The sequence below is a fragment of the Argopecten irradians genome, chromosome 1 (genome assembly GCF_041381155.1).
Source record: "Argopecten irradians isolate NY chromosome 1, Ai_NY, whole genome shotgun sequence".
In the NCBI taxonomy this organism is placed as follows: Eukaryota; Metazoa; Mollusca; class Bivalvia; order Pectinida; family Pectinidae; genus Argopecten; species Argopecten irradians.
The window spans coordinates 15115271-15142116 of NC_091134.1; the positions used below are offsets into that span (position 1 = coordinate 15115271).

General features: G+C 34.6%; 3 protein-coding genes across 3 annotated transcripts in view; 1 reads left to right on the forward strand and 2 right to left on the reverse strand.

The window, feature by feature from the left end:
• LOC138318720 (retinal rod rhodopsin-sensitive cGMP 3',5'-cyclic phosphodiesterase subunit delta-like) overlaps positions 1–26846 on the reverse strand; it is a 108333-nt gene that overhangs the window by 62405 nt on the left and 19082 nt on the right. The window lies entirely within an intron of this gene.
• On the reverse strand, positions 140–10812 carry LOC138318697 (uncharacterized). Its single transcript, XM_069261322.1, has 7 exons — positions 10682–10812; positions 9992–10106; positions 2291–2376; positions 1673–1747; positions 1029–1160; positions 673–789; positions 140–376 (listed from the first exon to the last, which is right to left on the reverse strand). Exons 1-7 carry the CDS (start codon positions 10781–10783, stop codon positions 194–196), a joined length of 810 nt encoding a protein of 269 aa, XP_069117423.1. The 5' UTR covers positions 10784–10812; the 3' UTR covers positions 140–193.
• LOC138318693 (uncharacterized) lies at positions 10844–26058 on the forward strand. Its single transcript, XM_069261309.1, has 21 exons — positions 10844–11018; positions 12219–12302; positions 12579–12668; positions 13345–13472; positions 13878–13997; positions 14328–14425; positions 14844–14922; positions 15128–15232; positions 15470–15528; positions 15775–15886; positions 16359–16609; positions 19874–20021; positions 20307–20470; positions 20844–20904; positions 21192–21341; positions 21549–21626; positions 22120–22248; positions 23025–23221; positions 23410–23549; positions 24399–24570; positions 25187–26058. Exons 1-20 carry the CDS (start codon positions 10844–10846, stop codon positions 24413–24415), a joined length of 2385 nt encoding a protein of 794 aa, XP_069117410.1. The 3' UTR covers positions 24416–24570; positions 25187–26058.

Sequence of the window (26846 nt, forward strand, 5' to 3'; positions counted from 1 at the left end):
TCACATTTATCAAATATTCTGCACTGCAGTAGGTTACTTCACGTCGATGTCGTCAAATTGGGAAATCACAACAGATGCGTTTAAACATATGATCAAATGACTCCAACAAGTTAGTATTTGTTTAATATGGATTTATTGATATGGAGAGGATGCATCGATCCATCAAAGTGGAATAGGGTGGCAGACAGGGATTTCACATGGCTTTATACCGTTCTATCCTGTTACGCTCCCTGTCTGTCACCTTAGTCCACTTCTGTGGATCGGTGCTCCTCTCGATCGCTTCCATACGATTCTGGACACCAGTCCAGAAATCTGTGGATTGCTGTTGAGTGCCGGCTAATTTTCTTAACAGCTTCTCCTCATGGCAATAGGATCTCTGAAATTAATGATTCAGAATTTACTTAATCTGCGGGCTCAATGCCTACGACGTAGATCGTTACATCAAGATGCCATAATTGTTGTCTACATTTACATGGTTATTGAAAATGTATGGTTTATATATTTATATATACTATTGCTGTGTTATAATTAACAACACAGTGGCCTTTTGTTCTGGTTCACTGACTTGCAAACTGCATTTTATCTGACCTCTTAAATGATGCTCGTTAAAAAAATTCGTAACAATTTATCCTGACAACGATGAGCTGTGATTCTGTATTTTTGGATACTTACAATGCAAGCAGTAAGCCTTACTGCATCTTCCTCTTTTCCACCAAACTTTCGAAAAAGCAGGCTGGCTAAACCCAGGAGACTCTCTTCTCCTGGGTCTTTCCCTTCTTTATTGCAAATCTGCAATAGATACGCGCTTACGTTATGAATTTCGTAAAGTCAGGGACAACACTTGAGTATTTTCTGTATGATAATCATATTTTCAATTTCTTTCTCAACCTATGTTTAATATGTCATTTTTAAAGATGCAACATGTATGAAAATGACAAATTATGTAACCATAACAGCCTGAGATTAATACGTTAGCTTTATCAAAGGTTTCTTAAAGCTTGAAATATCTTTAAATTATAATTACTTACCTTTCCCTTTGTTTGGTTTCGCCACTCCGTCATCTTCCTTAAAGACGCCGTGATGCAGGCAGCTTTTACAGTTTCCTGCGTCAGGGAACCCCTCTTTATGTTGAGTTCCTTTGTCAAGGAGTGAATTTTCCTCTAAAAAATAAATTTCATTTGTTTATGACACCTGAAATCCTTAGACATTACCTTTAATGATTTTTTTTTTCAATATATTTAGTTTGCACTGACATGGACTAAATAACCATGCTTTCTAGCATTATCATTATCAGTGTATAATGATAGTACAACACGTGCGGCGATTTCGATGACGATAGAGAAAAAATTATGGGTACTTTAAGAAAAAATATGCAACTGTCGCGAGAATAAATAATATTCAATTACGTGAAAAACTGTAAATATAAGAAATAGTTTTTTATTTTGTTGAGGTTATGAAGGTATAATGATAATGGAACATTTGTGAATTATGTAACCCCGGCTCTTCGAAATATTTTCAAGATACCACGAAGTTATTTTTTCTTTTCTTGAACATGTCATAAATGATATGGGCTTAGTAGCAACATGTAGGTAATGTGCAATGGCAATGTAAGCATTCACTCTTATATTAATTCATTAATTAATTTTTATACATGAATTGTAACATCATTTACCAGAAGTTCTTGGTCGTTTCTTTTCATGAAAGGATAGCTCACGAACCTCTGCTTCAAATACTCCGTTAGAGGTTTCTGTGTATATAAAAAAATAGCAAATGATTGTACAATGTGCAAGTAAATTAACAAAGATTATTTATCTTTCTAAATTGTCTCAAAGAAAGTCCGATAACACATCAATTAAACAAAGTGTAGCGCTAGCAGTATTACAGTTACTAGGGTGTAAAGAGTCATTGAGTGTTGGACACTTTCATTATTTATAATGCTTTATAATTACATTTTCACTGCAGCCCCGCTATGTAACCTTATCTAGCGCAGATGGCCTTCATCAGTCTATGAACTTCATTCAGCTTATAATCACGTCATTACCGTTGTGATATAAAATCGTTATAGCGCCATATTTAATGTTCAACATAAATTTGCCGCTGCGTGACCAATTGTCACTCATACTCACATAATTGCCAACTGAATGCAGTTCAATGTTCAATTGTAGCAGATTTCAGGTGCGTTTAATTGTAGTTATAAAGTATGTTTCTGATGAAATATGCACATTACGGATACCATTAATCACGATCAAAAGCAAAATATGAAGTGGCAAAATATGATTTGTGAACATACTTCAATAGGCGACTTCTCAAAAACGAAGTGGCAGTTATCATGTGTACTGCGCGCCACCATCTCCTTAAGTTCCCGCAGCTCTTTCACTGAATTTGAAAAAAAGACATGTAATGAGCAAAGCCATTATCAGAAAAGTTCCAAATTGCTGTCTTTTCTATATATTGTCTTCTTTGAAAAACATAAATACCTTAATGCATGCATGTATGTGTGTTATGTTAAGTTTGAAATTGACATGTTTTTTTTTAACATAATTCGCATGGTGACAATATTTACGAGTTGTAATTTAGTGTACATATGCACGCATTTTATTTTAAGAAAGATGTTATAATAGATGTCTTGGTAAAAACTTGGGGGAAAAACATATTGAAATGCCTTTCCACTATTGTCATTGGCAAGTACATGCATGGTCACGTGGAGATGAATGCAGCGCATATCCTCGGGTGTTTCCTATTTTAGAATATTATTTAAAGACTCTTTCATATGTGGATATGAAGGGTATAGGGATATGCTACCCGAGGGTCACAACTCATATTTAAAGCTTAACAACAGAAAGTTACCACTTACGAAGATGTTTCGTCATTTAAAACGTTACCAAGAAGAACGAAATGTCAAAATATACCAATTTGTAACAACTAGCAAAACTACAGAAGCCTGTTAGGGTCACATTGAAAAAAATATTATGTCGGTTTAACAACTTATTATGCCGTAATAACGACTTAGCTATGTCATTATAACGACTTATTAATGTCGTAATAACGACTTAGCTATGTCGTTACAACAACTTAATATATCGTAATAACGTAGTAATTGCAGTGATAGTGAAGTAACGCGTGGTAATTAGGACAATGGCGGAAAACATTATAAGACGACCCGCGTAATGAAAATTAACGTTTTATTTATCTTAATTGAATTGTTCATAAGGCGATGATAAGTATAGTTTTAACGGTAAGCTAATACTTTTTGCGACTCTACAAAAAAATCAATGTCGTTCTACATAGCCGTTTCGGAAAGGTAGTGGGCCTTTATAGATGCTCCACCGCCAACACATCCTCGATATTCCAGGGGTTCCGATCACTTACTATCTCTACACCCCTGGACTATCTCATAGTAAAACTGGAGGCAACAGAACAGTACAGGTAATTCAGTCCTTTGATGTACATCAAAGATGCGTATAACGGTACACTGTGGTTGACTGTGTGGCTTTGATGTTAGGCGTCGCTCTCTCTGTAGTCTTCAAAGGAAATCTTTGCTAGCCTGTGATTGGTCAAATGTTTTCCGCTGAGCTGCCTTCAATTTCACTATGAGATAGTCCAGGGGTGTAGAGATCGTAAGTGATCGGAATCCCCTGGAGTATCGAGGATGCCGCCAACAGAGCATAAACGATACTTCATTATCATTTGAATAAGAATTGTTGTTTAATCATGCATACTTGTATGTCCAATTAACACAAAAAATGATATAAAATAATTAAGTTTGTTTTTGGTGTATGCGCAATCAATACTTCATTCCATATAGTTTATACTAGCATATAGTACCACGATAATTTGAAGCTCAGACTTTTCAATGGTTTAATGGTATGAAGTAAGTAACTTTTGTAATTGAAGAAAAATACTAAATCGTCTGCTCCTTTTTGTTGTGAAAGTTTTTTTTCATATTTGTCAGCGGTGGAGCATCGTTAAGTGATTAAAAAAAGATGGTGGGTTTACGTAATCAGAAACATATATGTAGGGGGGGGGGCCGGGTTAGGGTAACTGCAGTTACCCGTATCCAACATGGCGATGGTACAAAAATTACGAGGTAATCGTTGTCTGTTCACAGAATAAACGTGTATTTTTCTGACACAACCGTCGCAACAATAATAGCAAAATTTGAAGCGAAACTTATGTGTGATAACTTCTGTTAGAGTTACCTCCCTTGGATATCGTTTGTAAAACGTTGGTTATACTACGTGTACTCAATTTGACCAAGGATTTATAGTGAGATTTGACTAATTATTTAATTATAGGGCTGAATTAATTTGCCGAAATGTGTACCTTACAAATAAAAAGTAATTTAGTCTATGAAGGTTGTTTTATAAATCATATAGAACAGATCATTAGAACTGTAGGTTACTATATGTAAATGAGCTAATACCACTGGCAGGGAACATAATCTTTATATATAGTAAATCGCATACATGATTATATAACTGGGTCTCCTAGGCTCGGATATAACTGGAACAAGGACGTTAAGCCCCATCAATTAATCAATTGTATAACTGGATAGGCACGAGTGTCCTAGGCTCGGTTAAAACCGGAACAAGGACGTCAAGCCCCATCAATCAATCAATCATGGATAGGTGCATGGTGTCCTAGGCTCGGTTATAACCGGAACAAGAACGTCAAGCCCAATCAATCATGGAGGCACGAGTGTCCTAGCCTCGGTTATAACCGGAACAAGGACGTCAAGCCTCATCAATCAAATCAATCAATCATGGATAGACATGGTGTCGTAGGCTCGGTTATAACCGGAACAAGGACGTTTAACCCCATCAATCAATCATTGATAGGCATAGAGAATCCTGTGACAGTTCAAAAATTATGTTTATATATTTATTAATATCATTATTGTTTTTATTTATTTTGAACTCCGATTTCCAAAAAACTATATGAGAAAAAAAAGTTTAATACAAGAAAATTTTGACTTCTCAGAGGTGTACATCCTTAAGCCCCATCAATCAATCAATCGAAGTCAGAGTAGTGTCCTAGGTTCGGTTATAACCGGAACAATGACGTTAATCCTCATCAATCAATCGATAGATAGAGGTCAGAATATGTCCTTCGGAAGGAATGTTAATCTGGGGTCCGGTGTACTGTCAGTCACGCCATGCACGTTAAAGATCCTCTGATGGTATTCGAAAAGAGAAGCAAGCCGCCACAGAGTACATTTGTAGGTTGTCTATTCTGGTACGCCCTGACTTGCAACATTCTGGTACTGGTGGTTGTATTCAGCAGAGGCAAAGCAGGATACTGGTGATTGTGCTAGAGGTATTGTATAATTATCTCGGAGTCACACGTACAGAGACTCGTGCATGAAATGAGTTTTAAGTTGCTGGCTAGTTGTGAAGCCAGGAAGTGTCGGGCATACCACAGGACGCGGTACACGTCGTAGGTACGAAAGTCGGGTACGTACAATCCGGGCTACGCTATTTACGCTCGTGGAAACGCTTCTTCTACATAAAAAAATATCGTCTAGGGTGTGTACGTGATCAATATTTTAAACTTGGCTGAGCTCTTAAGGCATTTAACTTCGATACTAACTTTTAAGAAAATCTGTTTACATTTGTTATAATTATTTCACAGAGACTGGCAGAAAATGACATTTTTAGTACATCAAAGGGCCATAACTCCACTACATAATGTCGGCCAAAAGTGGCAATCGAACTTGGCCAAGCCCTTAAGGCATTTTACCTTGTTACCAAGTTTGAAGAAAATCGGTTAATATTTATTAGTTATTGCAGGGAAATGGCAGAAAATGACTTTTTTTTTTTTTTTTTTTATTAAATCAAAGGGCCATAACTCTGCTAAATAAGGTCCGTCGCAAGTGGTGATCGAACTTGGCAAAGCCCTTAAGACATTTAACTTTGTTACTAAGTTTGAAGAAAATCGGTTAATATTTATTAGTTATTGTACAGAAGTGGCAGAAAATGACAGCGATATATATTATGTAAGTGTTAATGTTGAGAATCATTAACACACCTGCCTTATTTTTTGCGATATATCGAAATCATTTGATCGTGTTTTTACATGCAGGAAAAAACCCCACATTTTTTCGTTTATTCGGAAAAATATTACTTAAAGAAGGCTTTTTACACACAGTTCTCAAAAAAAAATTTGTATCTTTATTAACGATTAGCTTAAATTGTGTTTTATTTCTTTACAGAAGGTATTTTGATCAATTATATATCTTGTGTACCGAACATCTAGATACTGGTAGATTTGGCAAAACCAATACAGTGAACCCTCGATAATCCGGACTCCTTCGTTCCCAGCCCAAACCGTCCGAATTACGAATTTTCCGGACTGCCTAATTCCGTATTCATAGTCAATTAAATTGTCTTGTTCGAGTTACTCCCCTTGATCTCTTTAACTTTTTATGTAATGTTTTAAAACGTATATACTTCGCTAGTTATATTCAAAAAAAAATTGTGTATAATTACGTTAAGAGTATGAAATAAAATGTATTTCTTTTAAATATATTGAAACCAAAAGTCATCGTTGTTTGTGTACGACTTATGCCTATAACTACATACAATCAGAGATAATTAATTTAAATCTCTGAATATATATATATATATATTAAAATTTTAAGATAAATTCCGTGTCCGGTAAAATATATCAGAATAACATCGAATGACACGTAGATATAAGCATTAGCATTTAAAATGAAAGCGCTTATATGGTTATATCTACGTGTTGTTCGACGTTTATTACATATATATATATATATATATATATATGTGTGTGTGTGTGTTGTGTGTGTGTGTGTTGCTGGCCTAACAAAGGATCTATATTTACGAGTTTGGCCTTACAAAACCATAATAGTAAAAAGTAATCACATTGTTATGAACTAATTGAATGGTTATTTTGTATATCGTCTGTTTGTATTGACCATTGCCATAAAAATTCTCTTTCTAACGTTTGTTACAACCAGAGATTTAAATATAACTATATAAATCTCTGTTACAACCACGGGAACGTTCACGTCTAACTATCATGCACAATGTCACAAACTTACGCGTGCATATGGCATGTGCCTTAGCCTTTTCATTTAGAACGAATATACAGGGGTGTCCCATAAATTATGACATATTCCTGAAGAGCCATCATGAAATGGTTACTGTACAAGAGGAAAGTCGTTGACTTTTATTTTTTATATATTCAACCAAGGATTTATAAGTGAGATATACGTCCTTGATTCAACTCTACATGGACACGTACTTTTTTTCTTCATGTAGATTATATATATATTCTGCATGCGAAACCGGATGTTTCTGGTGAAACCATTAAGTATGTTAAAACCTTGTTTAAAACTGAAATTTGATCTCCTATAGAAAAAACCAATGAACCGTTACACGACTGCACGTACTGTACCTGTGACAAACGTGTAGAGCCCGTGCCGACGACTTGGCAGCCGTCGCTATGACAACAAGATCAGTGTCAAGCGGTAGTGTATATTTTACCAGAAATTTAGATATCTATGTCTCTGATTTTACGATAATAAATAACGTTATGAATTAACATTTGTTTAAAAGTACCCTCTATATGTACGTAGCTGCGATGACCTAGCTCGATCTGAACGACAGACGGAAAGATTTCTGACAGATGGTCGTCGTCCAGAGAAATGAGTGGAGGCTATCCGTTCTACCTTCAACTCCCTATTCCCCTCAGGGATCTGAGAATTAGTTGAAGATTATAAAATCATGGACCCACCAGAGTGTTATAAGACCATTTTTAGACGTTTTAGAGGTCTATTACGACACTTAGGCCTTGTAATACTGGGTCATAGGGATATAAGGCGGGCATCCTTGATACGATTAACTTACGTACGGTCAAATAATTTAAAAGCAGGTTCTGAAGACACCTGTTAACAAGATGCATTAAATTCTCAAGAGCTACCAGTAGATGAATTCTGCACTTCAGCACTGTGATTATATACTTGCTTAATTATATAATTAATGGGTAGTTGATTGAGAAAACAATTCATCATGTTTTGCAGAATCCTCGATACTCCAGGGGTTCCGATCACTTTCGATCTCTCAGAGAATATAAGTGATCAGAATTTGAATTTGAACTCCTGGAGTATCAACGGAACCCCTGGAGTATCGTTGATGGTTTTGCAGATTACTCCCTAAACATAATTTGGTCATTATGTACATGTAATACCAAGGATTTATAAATCCTTATAATTAATTTTTCTTTGTTTTCATACCAAATATGGCTTTCTGATTGGCCAATATTTTTTTTGCATTTAAGCAATAAACTGTTTCCAGATTGGACATACAGTTGATATGAAGCCCATCCGGAAGGAAGATAAATAGATTTATCTTTCGGATGGATGGGCTTCATATCAACTGTATGTCCAAATCTGGTAACAGTTTATTTCTTATATTTCCATTACGATTATTAAAATTCAACATTATACATGTATATCCTTTGAATTTTCCCGCTTGCGCTAGTGTTGACGTCACCAAGTTTAATAAACGGAACAGCCATATCATCAGCTTCTGAATAATATAGTTCAACACAAAACGGTTTGAAACAAGCGAACAAATGAAAATTATGCGATGATATGTTTTAATTAATGCTATTTTGTAAACATGATAATACTATTAGATTTCATAAACCACACAACTTTAAAATCACTTTTTAAATTATTTGACTGTTATGTATAGGCGTAAGTATATGTTGTATACACTGTCCGTGACGTGGCGGAAACGTTAAATATTCAGACGCTTGTCCAGATTGGATATTGCCCATCTGGTTTAACATAGATCAAACGGGAAACTGAAAGTAGAATGGAAATATACCACTATGAAAAAAAAAAATCCGCGAATGGCGCGAAACCCCAATGTTATCGTGACATCACAATACTATAGAGACATTGACGTTGCGTATTGATTCGGAAAAAATAATCCCTTGAAAAACCACTATAATGTTACATTTATACATACTTCATTTTATCAAATAGAGTATAAAATTAATTATAAGTATTGATGTTACTATTTTTTAATTTTATCGGGGTATGAAAAAAAAATTGTTTGATTAAATGATGGGATGATGATAAATATTAATTAATTCATTGAATGAGCAGATGGATGAAGATGGATGATAATGATGATGATGATGATGATGATATTGATTCATGATGATAATGATGATACGATGATAATTCTTTCTCCTGATGATGATGATTCTTTCAGCTGCTGATCAATGGTGTTGTGATGATGATGATGATGGATGATGATGATGATGACTGTTTCTGAACTTTAATTTTTGCTTATGGCCTTGATACATGGAAGATTGACGTTTCTGTTGAATACACAACTAATAAAGATAATGTTCAGAAAATTGATGAAGAAGTTGTAACAAATAAGGATGCTTACCGTATTCGACCCAATAAGTGTCCCACCTCCTTTTGAGGCCTCAAAATTAAAAAACTACCAGGTATATTGGTTTGCAATAATTTTGTATTATTATTTTTTAAAATGCCCTGGATGCTTATATATTGGGTCGAGTATGGTAACAATAATAATATCTAATAACATTTGTTTTCCTTTTTAAAAAGTGCCTTTGCTATTATAGTTAACTGGTCACCAGCAGAGCCCCAATTATGATTACAAAAATATTATATATTTTATAAGACTGGTTACGTATATTGGGTCTTTAAAGGCCCACTACCACCTTTCCAAATCAGAATTTTTAAAAATGAGAATGTAAAATGAGACTCATAATTTTGTAGAGAAGCTAAGATATCAGCTATCTACTTTCACTAAAGTAATATTCTACACTTATCGCCACCTTAATTGGAATATTAAAATCAAATGTTAATTTTCATAAAGCTAGTCGTCTAATGTTTCCTGCCATAGTGGGACTTTAAAATGATAACACCTATAGAACACATAGGACACAGTTATACTAATAACCATTTTTTAAAACTTACATATGGTTGCAAGCATTGCATTCTCTGGGAGTGGATCCGCATGCTCTATCAGGGATGCTGGTGGCTGTGTCTCTTGTGTGTGCTGGTCATTGGCAACAAAAAGGTCTTGTGAGTCCTGTGTAAAAAAAGGGGGAAGTTAATTACCTTATAATCATTTATATTACTATGGAAGCAAAATAAAATATAGACTACAGTAGCTGCTTTCTAAAAGTTGCTGTTGGCAAATATGTATGGGAGGAAATGCCAACTCTGTATAAAACAAAAATAATTGATTGGCAATCATGTTAACTAAATCAATGTAAACTTAGTTTTTTTCTTTTATGTGATGAAGATTTCGGGCTACTAATTCAAAGAAATCTGCCTTTCTCAATTATATTTTCAAATCGTTAATTAGGCCTACTGACAACAAAACGTGGATTGATGGAAGTAGGCCTACATTCTGGATTTAAGCACACGTTAGAAAACTTTACCAAGCTCTCTTCAAGAAGTCAGATTTTTAAGTGAGATCCTTGAAAAAAGTGTTGCACATTTTACTGTAGCGTCTACTGACATAACTAGTGACTACAGTGTAAGACAACGCGATCGCGGTAGTTTTAATGTATCCGATGCAATTTTATATTAACAGTTACATGAAATTAGTTTAAATCCAAAATATAACAAACCAGACCGCGTCTGTATGCTTATAATTACCTGGAATACATCTTCGCTAGCCATGTTGCTCCACGATCTGTCGTCTGCTCGAGGAGATGAGGACGCTCGAGACGCATGATCTATGTCATCAATGCGTTTCATTATTTCCTTAGATTTTTAAGCCTCTTATCGACGTAGATTGGAGCTGTCAAATTGTCAAAAATGTCAACAGACGACACTGAGCAGCGACTCTCGCAATATATAAGCAACGCCTCGAGATCCAAATCATTAGACAATCTACGATGCGATACTTGCCATTACACAACACAGAAAGCATATAACCTCCAGAGACATTTCCGAACAACCAAACATGCGGAAATGTCGGATCTTCGTACATGTAAGTACAATACAGTAGATTAGTCTTCGTATGTCAATTTTTCTGCTTCTTTTGATTTGTTTATAACCTCATTATCCTGTTGATATGCAATGGCAAATCCAGACAATATATTTCATGGATGTTTCGTTTTCACTGGTTAGCATGCATGTACAAACTCATTACCTAAACTTCTGTACAGTCGTCTAGGGTTCTGTTGTTCAAAGCATGATTAGCTTAATTACATGGTTAGTGAAATTTTCATTTCTCATTTACTGCAAAATTTGTGATCATATCTTTACTAAACTCAGCAAGTAAGTAAAACATAGCGTTCTTATGAATCTTATGAAATTTTGTAAAATTATTTATCTTGATTTAAATATTGTTGTTAAAATGATAATTAGCCTAATTACCTTTTTGAACAACTGGTCCCTGCTCATGATCAGCTGACCAAGATCGATACACACAGTTAGGATGTATGTTTAGGACTGATGGTTCAATGTGCTAGCACTATGAAGAAAGTATGTTATTGTTCCCAGCTATATTAGAATACAATTACACATATTAATATTAGTTTTTTCAAAGTAGTGCACTAATTAATTCCCAACACTCTTGCTGGTTATGTCCTTAGCAATATTATAATAGATCTCTTTACAAAGCCAAATATAATCTAGATTTTAGACTATGTAGTAACAAGTTTTTTTTTTCTGAATCTGAACCTGACACCCACAGATGAAAATCACAGGTAGCCTTAAGCTTGGGTACTGTCCATACCTGTATGAGATTTTTGGTGTCAATCACCTATGTGGTGCACTACTAGTTTACCTGTAAATTTAAATGTTTTTTTTTATTAGTTTATCTTCCTATTAGTAACAGCCAGGGTCATTTAAGGACGTGCCAGGTTTGTAGTGAGGACTAGTTTAAATGTAGTGCACTATAAGTGCACTTAATGTGAAGGTTAGTTTATACACTCAACTGCATCAATATATTCTGCTTAAATAAAAAACGCAGTAATATGCTTAAAATTCATATTTTAAATAAATATAATGTAGTAATTAACATATAAATACTACGACTTAAAATTTCTTTCTTGCAAAATTATTTCAACATTAACTTCGGTGAATTTCCTGCAGAAAGAAGTGTAAGAGTTATATACCTAGGTAATTATAAGCTCCTGATGTAGGCCTATCATATTCATATTTTGATACTGTTTTATAATTTTAGCCAACGACAATTCAAATCATTGTGATATGATTATTGAGGAAGATGAGATTAATTATCAAAATCATCATGAAGATTTTGATAGAGGTAAGACTGGAAATATTTTTATCTTTTTTTTTCTTCTAATTTATTTATGGCTAGGATTGATTTTGAAATTTGAAACTTAAATATACTAAATTGCTCTATTAACAATTTAACATACACATTTTGTATAGTGTCTGGTCTTTAAAATCAACAACTTTAGTAATGCAACTTCACTACTGTTTCATCAGTTTTGGTTTTAAAAAATGAAAACACAGAAAATGTATATATTTTCCCCAAAGAAGTTTGGTTAAAAAAATAATACATTTTTTATGTTAAAAGGTTATAGTCACCAGTCTGAAAGTGCAGATGAAGATGTTTTGGATCTCCAAGAGCATTTTAATGATGATGTAGATCTACATGTAGATAATGGTAATTTTACATCTCATCAGTAACCCATTAGTCCAATATCATTGGAAAGGCATAATTGCCTTATATGGAATTTATATAAATAGTTAAAAATTATGCATGTGATTGCATTTGAATATGTATATGAAATAGTACAGTCATAGTTTTTTTGCACAGGTATCATATTATATATATATATATTATACATAATAATATGATACCTGTACCTATTCTTATGGACAATACCGTTACCTCCCCTACGGGTATTGTCCATTATGACGTCACCTTGTATCTAAAGCTAAAGAATATAAACATTTGCCTGAAGATGGCCTGAAAACTTAATATCTACTGATGCACAACATCTTTTAAAAGTTTTAAAAAACATCAATAGTTGCACTAGGTTGATGGTTGAAATTTCCTGACGTGGTTCTTCCAGTGCTTCTTCAGTCTGTGTTTAAAAATGTTAATATTCTCTGTGTTGACCTCATTACTGGGCAGGGCATTCCAAGATTCAATGGATACATCAATTAATTCACAGAGTATTGCTTTGTTTGACCTTATACATATAAATTAGATTTAATATAACAATGGTACATATAACATATATATATAAAGCACTCCTTGTGTATTTGCATAGTCGACAGTATAAACTAACTTTTTTTTGCACTTCAGCATGCATACAGTTTTGAAATAATTTTAGATCAAAGTTCGGGTGAGATGAATCCTCAAAAGAATATCTGGCAGGAAGAGATGTCCGATTGGAGTCCGTTCAAGTCAAAACTTCATTTTTATTTGTGCATCTTGAGCAGTTCCAAAACACATCGTATTGTAAGTAAATAACTATTCCGTGCGGTTAAATTTTGATAACTTCACATTGATAATACAAATATTTAATTTCATATGATACATTTCTATTGGTTAGAAGTTTGAGCCGTCATTTTTGCATATAGACTGCTGCAAATCTAGTAATTAAAATTATAGGCATTATTCTCAGTATCTTCTGGGTTTATATGAAGTCATAAAAAATAAAATAGAAAGGACATTCTTAATATTACGTTTTTGTTCAATTTTAGTACTTATTTGGGGTTACTAAATAGTTAATCACTCTACATATCTAACTTACAGGTAAATTTAGTAGAGTTTGAGCCCTTTATGACAGATGTCAGTTTACTAAAACATTTTTAAAATATACAGACCTTGTGTTATTTGATTTGAAATTAAACTTTGTTTCAGAGTGATGAGATTTTAAAATTCATCCTGCACATGTTGTCTGAGTGTGGAGTCACTGACGTACCCGTTTTTGAAAGCATAAAGAATTTTAAGTGTGGAGATATAAATCAAATGCTTCAAAGGGTAGGTTGTACATGCCACAATCATTTAAGAAGTAAATTGAATAGATATACCGGTAAATGTAAAATAATTTATCATATGACTTTGGTGTTTCCCAAAAGCCAAAGTCTCACAAAAAATGAAAAATTATCAACTGGTATCATAAATCTAATATGAAGGGACTCATGGCAGATCCTCTATATATATACCTTGAGCTGATAAATGTAAACTGATGTATATTGAGCTATGTAGATTTATTATTTGATCAACTTTCATATTTATGTCATTTAATAATTATTAATTTTTGCAATACACAAAACAAATTTGATAATTTTGCCTGTTGCTTACTTAAAGAACACGGATGAGAAGGGAAATGTGAGCTGGCAGATAAACCCAATGGAGTTGTTGCGGTTAAAGTTGGCAAACCCAGTGACATCAAAAACCATTTCCAGGTTTGAAGATTTTTTCAGGTCATCTGATCATGACCATAAATTGTTGAACAAAAACAAATAAGTATTTGCTGAACTTGTACAGATTGTGAAGCCTTATCTTATGATATGAAGGATACCTGTAATGTCTTGAAAATGCTGTGAGTATAAATTCAGAAAACTTAATTCTTAACTAAAGGGGCTGCAATGGCTGAGTACTTAAGATGTCCCAATATATTAACACAATCCCTCTACCTCTGGGTTACAAGTTTGAATCCTGTGTGCATGGGGTAGTTGCCATGTAATGATTGCTGGTCGGTGGTTTTTCCTGACCATCAAACCTGGCACATCCTTACATGAAACTGGCTGTTAATAGAACGTAAAACTAAACAAAACAACTAAATCAATTTATTCAGTGATTATGAACTTACAATATTTTAAGGTATCCAACTGTGAACAGCACTGGTCAACAAACAGGTGGGACAAAGTGGTTGGAAGAGATACAGTTTCCCTGGGCGCAGGTATAAACATGTAGATTTTTTCATTAGAGTGTGTTGTTATCCCCAATCATCTGGCTAAAGAGAGGTGTATAATTTCCAACATTACATTTGCGACATGTAATTCTTAAACTTTGCTTGTATAAAGCCATTTCATTTTAAAAGATTGTTAATCAAAATTATGTTTTTATTTTTAAAATATATGTTGATATTTATTCTGCTTTGTCAGGTTGATGGTGTTGATTTTCTGGTAGACATGTTTGTATCTTTTCGTGATGATGGAGATATCGGCAATAAGATTGGACAAATAGCTACTTTCATGGACGACTTGCAGGTATTGCCATACTCGAAAATTTTGTTTTACATGGGATAAAAATCGATGAAATGAACATAATTTTAAGATTTATTATGACATTACTTCATGAACCTACTTTTGAAAGGGTCTGTCTAAATGGATGTAATGTCTGTACTCCGAACTGGGGATATTCATACAGATAACATGTAATAAAAAGTGAGAAGAAATTAATATAATGATTACATTGTTTCTTTAATTTACATCTATTTTCTTTAGAATGACATCCTTCTTGCTAAAATCAAAGTGTTTTGCTTTGAAGATCACAACAATCAAAGGTAAGCATACCACTGATATTTATATGTAAGATCATACATATTTTTAAAAAGATATTTACCGTCGGTGCTACATATATTTTGGAAAAAGAACACTTTGATAAATCAACAACATCATATATTAACATGTATGTGCATTTTATTTTGTCTAGAAGTTTGATAAACAATAAGTTGATAACACTATCAAATTAAAAATCAGATACATCAAGTCATAAAGAAATAAAGGAAGTTATGTTTTATGAATTTCAGATGCTTAGTTGAAACAGACGAGACATTGAACATCCCGCTCAGAGAGTGTGAAGTTTTAAGAGGTGCTTTATCCATATTTCGCTCTGGAGAGATAGTCAACTTGAATGAAGAAGTATATTTTCCTTTACATTGAATCTTTTTAATATTTATATTCATGCAATGCACACTGCAACATAACTTTCAGACAAATCACTTTTGTATTGTTATCTTTACTTTCACTAATCCGTTGACAGAGTGATTATGTTCAGACATATTATCACAAGACCTCCACCTCTGGCTTTTGGATCTCATAAGTAGTTTCCAGTAACTGACCACTGGTCGGTGGTTTTTCTCTGGGTACTCTGAGTATGCCTTTATCATATAAACTTGGTACACTCTTAAATGACCCTGCCTGTTGATAGGGTGTTAACAAATTAAACAAAATTTAAACAAATTAATCAATTACATTATTTCAATATATGTGTTATGATCAGGATAATTATTGTCTTGAGGAATTTTTATCAATCAAAAACAATAAAGTAATCAATATGTTTCTCCAGAGTATCAATCAATTCATCAGTTTTAAATGTCAATATGAATTACAGGAAAGAAATTCCCATCCTTTGTGGAATGGAAAGCCAATAGTCACAATACCAGTGAACATCTTTATCGATGATTTGGCAACAAACCAGTCTAGGCGATGGTTACCATTGCATGCCGTCCAGATGCAGGTTGCTGGATTGACACTGGATGGGAAACAGAGCGGGCAAAATGCACAGTTTCTATCGTGCAGTAATACTGTGGGGATAATTGATCAATTAGCCCCCATTTGTGACACCATTGAAGACAGCAAAAGGTACAGACATTTTTATAATACTGTATTTGCCGTAATTAACACCCTTACATCTATCAGACCCATCACCAGTTCTGGAGGAGTTGTCCCCATCCCATGTTAAACAATGTTACAACTGTGTGATGCTTATAACAGTGGCCATATTACATGAACTTGCAAGTCTTTCACATGTGAATCATGATGTAACAACGCATCTCAAAGGAAGAATAAGGCATATGCATGATAACTTTGAGACAATAATGCATCATGAGTATGGAAACAGTTAAAACTAGAAATTGTCATTGAACAATTTTACAGGCTTTTCATAAACAATGAATTTTGGTCAAGGTCATTCAAATTAACAAACTTGGCAGCCCTTCATCTCAACATGCTGCAGGTCAAATTTCAAGTCTCTAGGCATTTCATTACTTGACAAGAAGTAGTGTAAAGATTTAAGGATTTTTTGCTGGTGTGACCTTGATTGAAGGACAAGTTCATCCATATCAACAAAATTGGTAGCCATTTATGTCAGCATGATACATGTCTATAATATTAGGTCCTGTTATGCCCTACAACATGCCCTACAACATGGTGACACATTTTATTGGCATATCTCTTACCATTTCAGAGATCCTTTGTATGCAGAAGAATAATAAACAAGAGATCCCAGAGGGATCTTGGCGCCCACCAAAGAAAGATCTATGTCTGACAATGGAAAGAGGGGTCTTTTCCCTGCTTTTCAAACTTTTTCAAACACATGACATATAAAATTTGAGACAGATCGCTATAGTACTTTCTAAGAAATACTGGTAACAAACTTCAACAATGAAATCTAAGATGGCGGCCAGTTGGCCATCTTGTTTAACGATCAGTCCCGAAAGGCATTATGCATCAGTCCTAAAAGGTACTATGCACAACTAGTGTACAAGGGGAACCTACACATAAAATTTGAGAAAGATCCCTTCAGTACTTTCTGAGAAATAGCCGTAACAAACTTTAACAATCAAAATCCAATATGGCCGTCGGTCGGCCATCTTGTTTACCGATCGGTCCCAATTAACAATATGAACAACTAGGGTCCTTGGGGAACCTTCATATGAAATTTGTAAACGATACCTTCAGTACTTTTTGAGAAATAGCGGTAACAAACTTTAACTATCAAAATCCAAGCCATCTTGTTGACCGATCGGTTCCAAAATGCAATATGCACAACTAGGGCCCTAGGGAAACCTATATATGAAATTTGAGAAAGATCCCTTCAGTACTTTTTGAGTAATAGCGGTAACAAACTTTAACTATCAAAATTCAAGATGGCCACCTGTCAGCCATCTTGTTCACCGATCGGTCCCCAAAATGTAATATGCACAACTAGGGTCCTAGGGGAACCTGTATATGAAATTTGAGAAAGATCCCTTCAGTACTTTTTGAGAAATAGCGGTAACAAACTTTAACTATCAAAATCCAAGATGGCCACCTGTCGGCCATCTTGTTCACCGATCGGTCCCAAAATGCAATATGCACAACAAGGGTCCTAGGGGAACCTACATATGAAATTTGAGAAAGATCCCTTCAGTACTTTCTGAGAAATAGCGGTAACAAACTTTAACTATCAAAATCCAAGATGGCTGCCTGTCGGCCATCTTGTTGACCGATCGGTCCCAAAATGCAATATGCACAACTAGGGCCCTAGGGGAACCTATATATGAAATTTGAGAAAGATCCCTGCAGTACTTTTTGAGAAATAGCGGTAACAAACTTTAACTATCAAAATCCAAGATGGCTGCCTGTCGGCCATCTTGTTGACCGATCAGTCCCAAAATGCAATATGCACAACTAGAGTCCTAGGGAAACCTGTACATGAAATTTGAGAAAGATCCCTTCAGCACTTTTTGAGAAATAGCGGTAACAAACTTTAACTATCAAAATCCAAGATGGCCGCCAGTCGGCCATCATTGTTGACCGATTGGTCCCAAAATGCAATATGCACAACTAGGGCCCTAGGAGAACCAACATATGATATTTGAGAAAGATCCCTTAAGTACTTTCTGAGAAATAGCGGTAACAAACTTTAACTATCAAAATCCAAGATGGCCGCCAGTCGGCCATCTTGTTGACCGATCTGTCCCAAAATGCAATATGCACAACTAGGGCCCTAGGAGAACCAACATATGAAATTTGAGAAAGATCCCTTCAAAACTTTCTGAGAAATAGCGGTAACAAACTTTAACTATCAAAATCCAAGATGGCCGCCAGTCGGCCATCTTGTTGACCGATTGGTCCCAAAATGCAATATGCACAACTAGGGCCCTAGGAGAACCAACATATGAAATTTGAGAAAGATCCCTTCAAAACTTTCTGAGAAATAGCGGTAACAAACTTTAACTATCAAAATCCAAGATGGCCGCCAGTCGGCCATCTTGTTGACCGATTGGTCCCAAAATGCAATATGCACAACTAGGGCCCTAGGAGAACCAACATATGAAATTTGAGAAAGATCCCTTCAAAACTTTCTGAGAAATAGCGGTAACAAACTTTAACTATCAAAATCCAAGATGGCCGCCAGTCGGCCATCTTGTTGACCAATTGGTCCCAAAATGCAATATGCACAACTAGGGCCCTAGGGGAACCTACATGTGAAATTTGAGAAAGATCCCTTCAGTACTTTCTGAGAGTCGGCATAGCGGTAACAAACTTTAACTATCAAAATCCAAGATGGCTGCCAGTCGGCCATCTTGTTGACCGATTGGTCCCAAAATGCAATATGCACAACTAGGGCCCTAGGGGAACCTACATGTGAAATTTGAGAAAGATCCCTTCAAAACTTTCTGAGAAATAGCGGTAACAAACTTTAACTATCAAAATCCAAGATGGCCGCCAGTCGGCCATCTTGTTGACCGATTGGTCCCAAAATGCAATATGCACAACTAGGGCCCTAGGGGAACCTACATGTGAAATTTGAGAAAGCTCCCTTCTGTACTTTCTGAGAAATAGCGGTAACAAGAATTGTTAACGGACGGACGGACGGACGGACGGACGGACGGACGGACGGAAGGACGGACGGACGACGGACCACGGACGAAAGGCGATTTGAATAGCCCACCATCTGATGATGGTGGGCTAAAAACAGAACCAATACGATAGGGCTTTTCACCTATAGGTGATTTCTTCGTCCAAAACTTACATTTTTATCCCTTAACAAGCGCCCCCTTTGTTAATATTTTTCACAGATTTGAATGATACGTTTCTTAAATTGATTGTTTGAATTTATTTTTCAAAAAAATGAGACAGACATGGAGTAGAGATGTTCGATGCCACTATGAGGAAACCTGTGATTGCGTCCTCACACATTTCGCTGGTGGTGACCGACTACCAGATGATGAGCCTTGTGTGCAACCATAATGGGCCGTCTGCCACAAAGTTCTGTCCAAAGTGCATGGTATGTTTGACTCTCTCTCTTTGTCTGTCTATCTTTCTGTATGTCTGTTCAGATGTTGATTTTCATATGATAACTTAACAATTTTGACAAAGTTTTGCTAAAACATTCTACAGTAGTATCTCATGCACAGCTTCGGATTGACTTTGGGTCACTGCTACTAAAATAGGTTAATGTCATTGAAGTTTTTGGTATGTGCATGGAACATGTATTGCTTATTAAGCAATACTATGAATGTTTGTATTACAATGTATATACATATTCACATAGTAAAATCAAACATTTTAGGCTGACAAATCCAACCCATTAAAGAAGTGGGAGATGCGCACAACTGAGAAAACCAAACGCACTTTGGATAGAATGAGAATCATGCAAAATTCTAAGTCCTTACAGAAGGAAACAGGAATAAAACCCTATCATAATCCTATGTGGGACTACATTAATCCTCACAGGTGAGTTATCTGAATTAAATTAAATTCCATTTTGTTCACTGTCCATCATGTGTTGCCCATCAAGTGTGTAAGAATTTACTTTATTTTTATTACTTCACCGAACTAAGAACAGGAAAATTTTGCAAAAAAATTCATTTGACATAAGGTCAATCAAAATGTTGGATGATATATGGTCCAGAGAATAATAAATATAAGAGGGGTGAAGAAGTTGAATTAGACTAAAATTAAATAATGAATTTCCCTTCTTCATAGGGTTAATGTTTACGCATGAAGAAATATCAAATAAATTAATGGTTATTTGGATTGGCTTGATTCATGCTCAACACTTCATTTGAAATATTTTTTTATTTACTTTTTTCCATTATCGGTACAGAGACACACCCATTGGAATTTTGCATTTTATGTATCTTGGGCTTGCGAAACATCTTGTAAAGGTAAAGAAAATCTTATTGAAGCTGTCTATTGAGCAACCAAATACCATTTTCTAATATAACAGCTAGGTTTAATATTCAAATCAAATTTATCAACACTGTTGATTTGATAAAATGGGTTATAAACATACTTTAAATGTTATATAATGAAAACATCATTATAAGTCATCGATCAATGAAGAATTTCAGTACATGTACTATATGCAAATCAATTGTAATATAATAACTGTGTCTTCAACAGGTTAATATGTTACTGTATAGTTATCTTTTATCTTTCTTCCATATCATAGTACTGTTATGAGGTTTTGAGTTCTGAAAAGAAAGAACTGATGTCAATCCATTTAGACTCAATGGACCAGTCTGATTTGGACTACCGTGTATCATCACAATCCATGTTCACGTACATGAATAGCCGACAAGGCAAAGATTTCAAAGCATATGTAAGTAAATTCTAATGTAGTTCATTTCAAATTACTCAGATAAGAATTTTGAAAAGTGTATTGCTTAAAGCCATTCAAAATGTAACTGTTGAAGCCCAGATATGTTTTCTAACAATTTCAAATATCATTTCTATCTAAAATCAAGGCAGTTAAATCCCTAAAAATATATGTATGAATACCTAATTATTAATTCTGATGCTATTTCAGCTTCAATTAGCACCACATAACTTCAGCTACGTGAATGCAGAGAGAAGTCATGTGCATGCACTGTCAAAACTTGCCTTGGTAAGTACTTAGGGAATAGGTTTTTATTTTATTTTAGTTATTGAGACATGTTAATTAAGCACTCTAAAATATATTTACAGTTTGCACTGACATGGACTCAATAACCATACTTTCTAGTATTATCATTATCAGTGTATAATGATAGTACAACACATGGGGCGATTCTGTTGTTATGTTAATAGCCAATGCCGTAGCAATGCAGCAGGAAACGAGGGCCTGTCATGACCCCACTTTTGGTGAGAACATATGAATGACTTGATTACAATCAATGTTCAAACAAATTAGTTGACAATGATGGAAGAGAAAAAAATTCGGGTTTTTAAAAAAAAATATACAACTGTCGCGGAAATAATAAATATGATAAAAATGTGTAATCCCTCAGTGAATTGTATGGACTTATACAGCATTTCGTAATGATGGTTAAGTAAATTATATAAAGATGGATCTTAATGTAGGAGCGTCAATCAACAATGTCTGCTTTAATTATTTTCAGATCAGTAAACATTTGCAGAATCCAGAATATGAAGGTATTTGCCAGGAAATAGAGTGTTACCTAAATTACATTCACACCAACATTCCTGGACTGACAAAGAAAAGCAAAGCTCACCTTGGTCTCCATTTGGTAAGTCTTTATAAGAATGCATATAAAAAAGGAAAAAAAGAAAATTCTGTGATCGACTGGTGGACTGCCTACCATGTTGAATTTTAAGTAGCCAAATGCATGTTAAAAATATGATAACGAAATTTGTTTATACATATAGGGATTGGATTGCGCTTTTATGTTAACCATGCTTGTATGGAGCAATTCCTCTAAGAATATATTCTATGGGGCGCTGGTATTAGCGTATAGTGACCAAGCCTAGCAAGTGTAAATATAGGTATATGGATTGAATGTATTATTATAATTTTCATAGTGGCTATGAATAGCAGAATAGCTATATATCTACATATCCCGTGGAACGCGTTAGCGCTCCTGGGAAGATATGTACCGGTAGATAGATTCTGCTATTCGTAGCCGCTATGAAAATTAGAAAAATACATTCAATCCATATATTTACATTAGAATAATTTATGAAAATAAAAATTATTGAAAGGTTATTATATTATATTTAAAACTTAGTTGATTTTATATCAAGAAACATCTTTATGGGGGATTATTTTTTTATTGATATGAAACTGGCGTATTTGTTTGAATCAGCTGATTGATGCACGAGAATCGTTGTATTCATAGTGTTTCCATAGGCAAATGTATGTTTTGGTCAGTTGGTTGATTCATATAGAGACAAAACACTCAAAATGTAAATACATGCTTAAATATCACATAATATGCTCATTACACTAAAATAAACACTGTAGACTGGAAATGTAAGTATAAAACACTGTGATTAAATATTGCAGGCTGATGACATGGAAACACATGGTCACCCTATACACTTTTCAGAGGATGTGTTTGAGAAAAATCACCGCACCATACGTTCAGGGATCAGCCAGCAGAATGGCCATGCCCGGTCCAGGGACAGTGCCTTGCAGTTTGCAAAGTGTGAACTGATGTCTCACCTAGCTGCTGGTGGTTTCTGTAAAGTTGGTGAATCTTGGTAAGTGTTCTGGTTTTGTGAATTTATAGAAATTAGTTAAAAAACAGGTAACATTTTCACAAATAAACAACAGTTTTGTTGTGCATTGTTGCTTTGCACCGTAAACAACATGACTTGATATTTATATCTATATTTGCTTATAATAAGTGGTGTTTTAAAGTTCTTGTATTTCCTTTTGACTTTAACAGGTATCCTCCTGCACCAAACATTGTGGAAACAGGGCAAAGAAGGGCAGTTCAGCACTTTCTTGGAAATAGTGCCTATGGCAGTCAAGAAAAAAACAACAACATTGCGTTCAATGGAAAGAACAACAGGTGGAAAACCTTTGGTAAGAAAGGCGAAACATTCTGGACAAAATGAATATTATAACATGCATCTTTAATTGTTGCAAAACACCTGATCAATGCTTACCTTAAATTTGTCCAGGCCCAGATAGATATCAGTTGTAAACATACTAGCATATCTTTTTTTGACTACCTTTAGTAAAAGCTCAGTTACCATATGCGCGATTACATAAAGTGTTAAACGATAGATTGAAAATGACACTATATAACCTGTAATGTTACACACAGAACGTCCAGTAATTTGAGTGCCTGAGCCAATGTGTAGGGTACTACAACAGTATACCGTAGTTCAGTTAGTATTGAACATAAATTACATTATAATCTTCTCCATCATCTTGAGATATTTCTGTCCACCTGACAGACCCATGCTTTATTTTTTTCTCACGGAAATTGATAAAATTCAGTTTGTTTGTTTGATTAAAATAATGTCCTTTTAAAAGCCAGTGTCATTTAAGGATGGCCTCCCATGTAAGCAGTATATGTCTTCTTGTATTAAAGCAACTCCATTTACAATGCTATCGCATATCTCAAAGTAGCATGTCGCCAAATACACCAAACAAGCACACCCCACCTAGTCATCATGTTATACTAACAACAGGGAAACCTGTGAGTCATATGTATTGATGACGCCAAGTCATTGTCTATTGCATGTGAGCCGTCTTTTCTCTGCCCCAGTAAATGAACAGTGGGATAACCCTATCAAGTATAGTATAAAATTTTATTTGCACAAGATACACAATGTATCTGAAGTTTCACATGAGAAAAAAGTATGAAAAATACATTAATTAAATGCTTATACAAATAGATAAATGACTGAAATTCATTTGTTTCAGGACAAGTCATTTACTGACCCTTTTTCAGAAGTTGAGATTTTACAAGCAACACTGGCCTGTGACATCCAACCATCAGAACCAGTAAAATGCTATCATTATAAGCATGTGACAACAAGCTGTGGAAGGGAAGCAAGGATAGGGGGCTTTCGTGGCTTTCAAACACAACAATCTGGTATGAATGTATGAGATAAAAAATATGTGCTATAAGAAATGAAAATACATTAACATTTCTTTCTGTGGCTTATTTCAAAAGCATCCATAACATAGATGTGTTTATCAAACAAAAGCAGTTTTGATAATAGTGCTTGTAGCACGAACCATGATGATTTTGAAATACATCATTTAAGCATTTATGTCACTACTTTTTTAAATTCATCGGGTTATAAAAGAAATTTTGTTTCCAAACTGTGTGATCCACGTAATGAGCCTTTAAGCGAGGCATATCAAATTATTTAACGAGCTTGATGAATTTCATATCACTTTGTCCCAAGTGTAAGATTCTATTTATCACATAACTTTTATTAATAAAATTTATAAGTAAAACTTAGAAATATAAACTTATGTTATTTTTGTGCCTTCTCTATATTATTTACATTAAAAATCTTGCTCGGATGTGATGTTTCCTTCCACCGAGACAATCATGTGACGTTAAAATGTTGGCATTGATATTGAGTATCATCAGAAATAATTCTGTTGGTCCTTTCAATGATTGCATTACTGTCTAATTTAAATTTGTTTTTTGTAAGTATAAGTATTTATCATTCTGTTATCAATTCCATCAATTTCAGATAAAGATCGGGCGCCTTAAGAAACTTCTTGAAGTTGTTTTTCCAAGGAGTCGAAATCAAGACTGTAGAGCGGCAAAGATTCAAAATTCCAGGGTTTCAGAGAACCAGAGTGTAGTCTTGCTGGACGAGACTACATGGATTCCCATCAAATGTATAATCGAACCACTTCATGTTATTCATAATTGCAAGGATGAAAGATGTCCTCTAGCTGAGCGAGAAATGCCAAGATTGATTGAACAGGAACATGTTGATGTTTTATCTAAAGCAATTCTGCACAGAAACAAAATCTTCTTGATCAATAGATTCCGGCTTACCCATATCAATGACAAATATTAAATCTATTAATTAAGCTACATGTGTATATACTGTTATCATACACTAAGTATTCATTAAGATTTCTACAATCTTTAGATTATAAGTGCTATGTTTTTATTAGATCTAGTCCAGCATCAGAGACACGGGAGCCCTATTATAATCATGTCAGTCTGTCCATCCATCCATCTGTCCACAATTTGTTTCTGGAGATTTACTGCATAGAATACTTGTTAAAATGTGAACTTTTATCAGACAATTATTGACTGTGAATATGTTAATGTTTAGGGCATTAACATTGTAAGTTCCTTGCTATAAACCGGATGCTGCTTTATATACAAAGTTCATGGTTCAAGTAAGGTTGAAAATGTTATCATTAACAAGTCAATGGTAAAAATTCTTCAGTTCTGAATCAATTAGGTTCAGGGGTGTAGAGATCGCAAGTGATCGGAACCCCTGGAGTATTGAGGATGACTAATTGGTAAGCTGTGTTTATGTTTTATGATACAGGGATTCTTCTTTTAACCTGCATAATAAATAATGCAAAAAACACTTAAAAAGGCTCCTATTCATTCTTCAAACTGTCAACACACAAATTTACAACAAACTTTCTGTATACATATATTGCATACGAAAATAACAGCCATATCATGAAATAGTGCAAATGACCCAAAGAATGTTTGACATGCAAGTCATCTGAGGAAATCTTAACCTGAATTTCAGGTGAAGATTTCTTAACCTGAATTTCAGGTAAAGATTTTTTTCACCTGAAATTGACCTGATATTGACCAGAATTTCAGGTCAAGAAATCTTGACCTGAAATTCAGGTCAAGATTTCTTGACCTGAATTTCAGGTCAAGATTTCTTAACCTGAATTTCAGGTGACGATTTCTTGACCTGAAATTCACCTGAAATTCACCAGAATTTTGCATGAAATTTGACCTGAATTTCAGGTCAAGAAATCGTCACCTGAAATTGACCAGAATTTCTCTTGAAATTTGACCTGAAATTCAGGTCAGAAAATCTTAACCTGAAATTGACCAGAAATTGACCAGAATTTCAGGTCAAGAAATCTTGACCTGAATTTCACCTGAAATTAACCAGAATTTCTGGTCAATTTCAGGTGAATTTCAGGTCAAGATTTCTTGACCTGAAATTCAGGTTAGGAAATATTGGCTGTGTAACTGACACAAACACTTGGTAAATATACAAAAAAGGAATGTCGGTCATTTTATATTGAAACGTTATCAACATAAGTAATATTTTCGTAAGTTTTGGTCCAAACAAAATGTAGTTATCTAAATCATTTTTATACAAAAAAAGCCCATGTTTTACATAGCTGTACGAT